Here is a 6,010-nt window from a genome sequence, read left to right on the forward strand (position 1 = left end):
TTCCACTCTTTTTTCTCCTTGTTAATAGAAACTAACTATTTTCCTTTTGTTTGATATATGAACTATAAAACTTCTTTTCGTTCTTTCATTTTCAATAATTCAACTGTCATCGCTCAGTAGTCTCAAACATGGGAGCTAATTTGAAATTTCACCATTTTGTGCTAGAAAAAAATGAGAAAGAAAGCCAACTTTTTTTACATTAAAAGATAAAAGCAAACTGTTGTAATATTAATAGATAGAATCTTACAAAATCATGACCAGATTGAGAAGCTCAAAACACTACTCTATGCCCTACACCAGCTGAACAAAGCCTGGTTTATTTCTAAGGCTGATTATCAATTTAAAAAAGCTTATCCCCTGCATAAGCAGAGGAAACATTCAACAAAACGAAAGAAAAATTCATAACAATAACAACAAATCTACGTTGAAGTCCACACTGCCTAATAATATCCAAGAATGCTTCAGCGCCTCCAAAACATGTGTCTTCACATCACAACTGCAGCTAATCCCAGTGCTACTACGAAGTTAAGTGCAGGGGATACAAAAACGCTTGAAGCTGAACTCCTGAGGGCGGGGCTTGGACTCGGGCTTGTCCCTCTCGTGCCGGTTGGAGGCAGCACTGAACCAGTCGGAGAAGGCGAAGCTGCTGGAGCCCCTGATTCTGCACTTGCACACACAACACAAAACAGTTCAGAACCAGTAATACCAATTGTTCAGGGATCCTTAAACATCATATATTAAGGAAGAAAATTGTTCAGCCAGTCTTAAACATTACATATTAAAGAAGCAAATTGTTTAGCGAGCCTTAAACATTACACATTAAGGAACAAATTCGCTCTCAAAAGAAATTAAGAAAACAAAATATTACCTTGGCATCGGCTGACAGGTGGTGTGCTGATCTGGCATAGGCCGGGCAGGGCGAGAGCTCGAGTCTGATTAATCGGAATCCCCAGCGAGTTATTACCAGTCAACAGCTGGCACAGACACGGAGCGTTATTGGTGAGAACAGTAGCAAGGGCACTGCAACACCCCTGAGAAGGGGTCGCCTGACTTCCCATGATGTAATTAAGACACGGAGATAAACTTAAAAGGACGCTGTTACAGCTTGACTGCGCCATAACACCCTGGTTTCCTAAAGACGCCATGAGGGCCACCATGCTCACTATTACCGCAATTGAGGAAGTCACTGTGGACTGTGTTACTCTTGATCTTGCCATTGAATTGAAGAACTAAACAAATGTTCGTGTGTTTCTTAGTAGAAAGAATGAGAGGACTCCCAAACTGCTCTATTCAAATACAGTGTTAGTGAAATAGAGTAGAGAGGGCGTGGAAATTTATAAGGAGAATTGGGGACGCTCGATAAACAGAAAAGTAGGTGCTTAAAAGGGGTTTATTCACCAAACCCTATGTTTTGGCTGTCCAAATATTCCTTCTGAAACGTTTTAAAATGAAAAGAGAAGCTGTATGCGCCATATATTCACGGTGAATGTATTCGTGGCAGCAATTCCTTTTGGGCAACTCAATTTTTTGATAGCGAGGAGCAACCTGGGTTAGTAGCCAACTTCTCTACTTTACAACGACGTGGCGACGATAATTATATTTTAAACGCTCGCATATGTCGACTTTAATGCGGCGGTTTGTGTATATATATATTTATCAAACTTATTTCACCTATATTCTCTATAGTTTCATATACTTATTAACTCTTTCTTATATGTCACACATTATTGTTGATTCAATTTTTCGTTTTTAAATTGGACTTTAACAATGTATTCAAATTTTAAGTTTGATGTTTATCCAAATTTAATATTTATGAGGATTAAAACAAATGAAAGAAATTTTAATATATGTGGTGGCCTTTTCTAGTTGGTAGCTCATAGGCTTCGCGCCTTGTTCAGTTGCCTCATAGGTCTGAACCCTCCATCAAAAAAAAGAAAAAATAAATGAAAGAAACATTAATATAATACATATTTGAAAGATATGGAGACTTAGCTAAAAGTAAGTGAAAATTAACACTATAATTTTTTGTCAATGTAGAAAATGTTGTATAGTTTGAATGTTTAAAAGTACATTAACCTTTAAGATTTTGTGGGAGTTTATTTTAAAATATGCAAAGTTGATTAGCGGTTTCAAGGTATTAAAAAATAGATTTCAAAACTAATTATATGGTTCAAAGAAACATAATGGATTTTCATCTTATCTTAAACCAAGTGGCAGGATATTAATTAACTTCAACAAAATGAAAATATTTTGTAATGATGTGCTTTCATTATATTTTTGTCAAGTATTTATAGCACTGGCATATTATATGTTCTAATCTAATTTTGATCAGTGTTTACTCCCCACATTAGTACATGTCTAGGTGAAAGATAATTATTAATGTTTTTAGTACAATTAATATTTTAGTTAGATTTTGATCAATTAAAAAATTGAATACACTTGTTTCTAAACCTAGTGCCTCCCATGTTTATCTTTTACAACCACCTATTTTGGATTTGATATAAAACTTTAGTTGTGTAATTTGAGACTACATTTTATCATTCTTATGTAGTCATTTCAATGTATATTAATTTCTTTGATGTGATGTGGTTTCCAATGTGTATGATTTGTGATGAGTGCTTATGTTGGCGATACCTTGATGATATCTACAATATTGGTCTTTGTGGATTTATTATGTTATGACATTTTATTATGTAATAATTTTCTAGGAATTTCCATTATTTTGTTAAGCTTTGGTATTTTTAAGCATGTGAGACGATTCCTTGGAGAGAATATGCTAATGTCATGCCCATAAGTTGTTAAAATATTATGACAACTTTTTAGTATTGTATACCTATTCACTTGACATGTCATGTGTTCATTTACATTGAGTTGAATGATGTTATACACTATTTATTAGTTTTAATTATATGTATCTCATAATATTAACAATAATTGGAATTAATTGTAGCATAACTTAGATAAGAGTATATTAGTGATGTTTTAAATTTTAAGCAATGGAGATTAACAATGAGAAACATATTTAATAGATGAGAATGATATTATCAATATTAACCACTAATTATATGTATTCAAATTTTTTCAGTGATGATGGCCAAAAAGTAGTGGTAAATAATGATCCTTGTTTAGATTTATTGTTAGTGTTCATTACTGGTGTGGTTCCACAATACACGCCCCATTCCTAGTCAGGAATGGGGGCCCCCTACTTTTTTTCTGACTCCCGAACTCACAATTCGAGAGTCGGGAGAAAACATTAGAAGTCAAAAGTGTTAGTATCGTCGAAAATTAAAAAAAACACAAAAAAATAAGAAAATTTTGAAAACACGAAAAAAATTAGAAAATAGCACAAAAAAAAAAAACACATAAGAGCCGCGCGGAACTTTGTATGCCACCAAACCACCCCCGTGCACCTCTCTTGCTCTCCATTGTGTGTGCGCCCATCCATGTAACCTGCATGCACACCTCCACTACTCCACGCGCCTCCACATTATGCTGGGTGTGTGCCTCCACAGTGCCTCCAAAGAACCGCAAGTGCGCTTCCAAACCCTCTGTGCTACACACATCAACCTCATGCCTCACATGTGCTTCACCACACCGTGCACGTGCGCTCTTTCATGCAGCGCGCACGTACCTTCTATTAGTGTAGTTTTTTATTTTTTTTATTTTGCTAAGTTTTTCCTACACTTTTAATAATCTCGCTTAGGTTAATAAAGCATGTCTTATTAGGTGAATGGTTGTGAGGTGTCACCTTCCTACATGTGAGCATCCATTAGCTATCTTGGGAAGATACTTTTCTATCTTTAGTCCAATAGATGGTTGCTCCTCATTGGTTGGTGTTGCCACCTCCTCCCTCTTCCTAGCCTATATAAGCATGCTACCTGGCTTGTATTTGTATCAATTATTTTTGCATCCTCTTATTGCTATTTTGCTTCAAGCATTTGCATTACTCTCGTGGAGACTAACTCTATGATGCTATTTTGATTTTGTATCATTTGCATTCATAGTTTAGATATGTAATCTTTGCACTAGTTTTCTGGGTTATTAATGTTTTCAGATTCTAACATGGTATCAGAGCTTTTCTATGTGCAAGAGTAGATTTTAGTTTCCTTATTTGAGAGATTTGGGGGGGGCAAATAAAATTTATTGTAGTTTTTTGAAAAACAAAGTATGCTCTTCTCTTGCATCTTTGGATGATCCTAAGAATCAAAAAAGTTTTGACAAAAAACAGTTTTTCTTTGGGGTTTCAATCTCAAATTTGACAAGCAACTTGCATATTTGGAGTTTTCAATCAGTTTTGCAGGTTCCAGCATGCCATTGATGGACTTAAGAAGTTGATCCAGCATTAGCATGTCATATTTTGGTTGTTGGGGTCATTTTTTTATTTTTGGAGCCATTTTTTACTGTTAAAGGCGTTTGATTTACACTACAGCAACATCTTCTGTACATTAGCAAGAAAAACACTTTTTGGGTTTTTCTCGTAGCCCTGAAAAACCATCTGGGTATCTTTTAGATTATTCATGCACGCTGTATATTTTTCAGACTCGAGCATGCAAAGCTACAGCCATACCCCTCTCCGTTGGCGGTCGCAGATTTGAATGCAATTTTTCTTCAAATCAGGGGATCAGCAAATTTTCGGAGCACTTTCAGCCCAAACAGATATCACGATTGGATCCGAAACGTAGTTTGCAGTCAGGATTCATATAAAACTTGTCGTTTTTGGACACAGGGCAATTTTGGAGTTTTTTTTGAAGCCTTCGGGGTCGCTGCCGTACGGATCGTACGAACGCAGGGCTTAAAAAAATTTAAAAAAGAAAAAAAAAAAAAAAAATCAAATTCGGGCATGCCACCGCGGGGCCGCCACCGCGCCACCTGCGCACAGCCCACAGCGGCCGCAGTAGACAGCGCCGCTCGAGCTCTGCCGCGGCCCGGAGGTCCGTAGTCAGGCCGCCGCCCGACTGCGGACCTCCGCCGGCGGCTCATCCTTGTCCGTCGCCCCTGCGGCCACCTCCTCCCAGTTTCGCCGCCTCCACCCAGCTTCCTCTGCTCGATAGCCATGCAGTCTCTGTCAGCACAGACGTGGGTTATTTTACCATTCTGCGCGTGACACGTGGCACGGGCGCCACGTGGCCCCAGCCACGTTAGCGTCCATACCTGCCACGTGGCACTCACGTGGCATCTTTCTTGCTATGATAGGCTGCAGTCCGTCAATTTTAATCCATGGCTTTGTTGACGTCAGCATGACGTCATCCTGCATCAGCGCCTTCTTGCACCTCTCCTAGGGTCATTTTGGACCTACCTTTGGTTTTTTTGCCATAACTTTTGCATACGGAGGTATTTTTCTGATCCGAAAGAAGTGCCGGAAAGCTGGTTCTGAGACAAAGATTCTGGTATAGGTGTTTATGAGTTTTGATGCAGTTTGTTTGCCTATTATGGCAGTCAAAGCCAGATGTTCTATTTTGCACTCCGAGAGGCGTATCTTGAGCTTCCAATTTGCATTTTTGGACTTCTTTATATCGCTGGAAAGCTCTTTCTGTGCTCTTTCCAGTGATGCTGGTTGTTGTTCCAGATTCTATTCCAAACACATCCTATTTAGTCTTTTTCGTTTTAGCATTTTGGTGGATATTTTGTTTGTTTCAGGTCCGGAGATCGATTTTGTTGCTTCAGTTGCTTCATTTTGGGCTTTACCTTCTGTTGTTTCAGCCTTTTTTTTTTTTTGATCATTGTTGATGCTCATTGTAAGCATCTTTATGCAATGCACTGAGATAAAGTGCCACTCTTGCGTTTCGGGATCCTTTTCATCATTGTGATTCGTTGTACTCGCACTATTATATAAAGTGCCATGGGGGGGATGGTTTTTTTCCGCTTATAGGCCCTCTTTCTCTAATTCCTCATGCAGTGTCGATGACACATGCCTTTATTTGTGTTTGTACCTCACTCTCGATGAGTTTGGCTCCTGTGTTGTAGGAGATTTTTGGCCCATCTTTTCAGCTACCTGTCACCTCACCTACCT

The 6,010-nt window shown here is 38.3% G+C and overlaps 1 protein-coding gene across 1 annotated transcript; it reads right to left on the bottom strand.

The window, feature by feature from the left end:
• Positions 1-485: 485 nt before the first annotated feature.
• On the bottom strand, positions 486-1,265 carry LOC149579916 (non-specific lipid transfer protein GPI-anchored 5-like). Its single transcript, XM_089812661.1, has 2 exons — positions 869-1,265; positions 486-661 (listed from the first exon to the last, which is right to left on the bottom strand). Exons 1-2 carry the CDS (start codon positions 1,215-1,217, stop codon positions 486-488), a joined length of 525 nt encoding a protein of 174 aa, XP_089668787.1. The 5' UTR covers positions 1,218-1,265.
• Positions 1,266-6,010: the final 4,745 nt, after the last annotated feature.

The sequence above is a fragment of the Cupressus sempervirens genome, chromosome 1, assembly GCF_028749045.1.
Source record: "Cupressus sempervirens isolate cs-2001-9-10 chromosome 1, ASM2874904v1, whole genome shotgun sequence".
Taxonomy (NCBI): domain Eukaryota; kingdom Viridiplantae; phylum Streptophyta; class Pinopsida; order Cupressales; family Cupressaceae; genus Cupressus; species Cupressus sempervirens.

Coding starts and splice junctions, on each gene's coding strand:
- LOC149579916 (XM_089812661.1), bottom strand. CDS start 1,217: ATGGCAAGATCAAGAGTAACACAGTCCACAGTGACTTCCTCAATTGCG. Junction 662..868: donor ACCTGTCAGCCGATGCCAAG/GTAATATTTTGT, acceptor GTGCAAGTGCAG/AATCAGGGGCTCCAGCAGCT.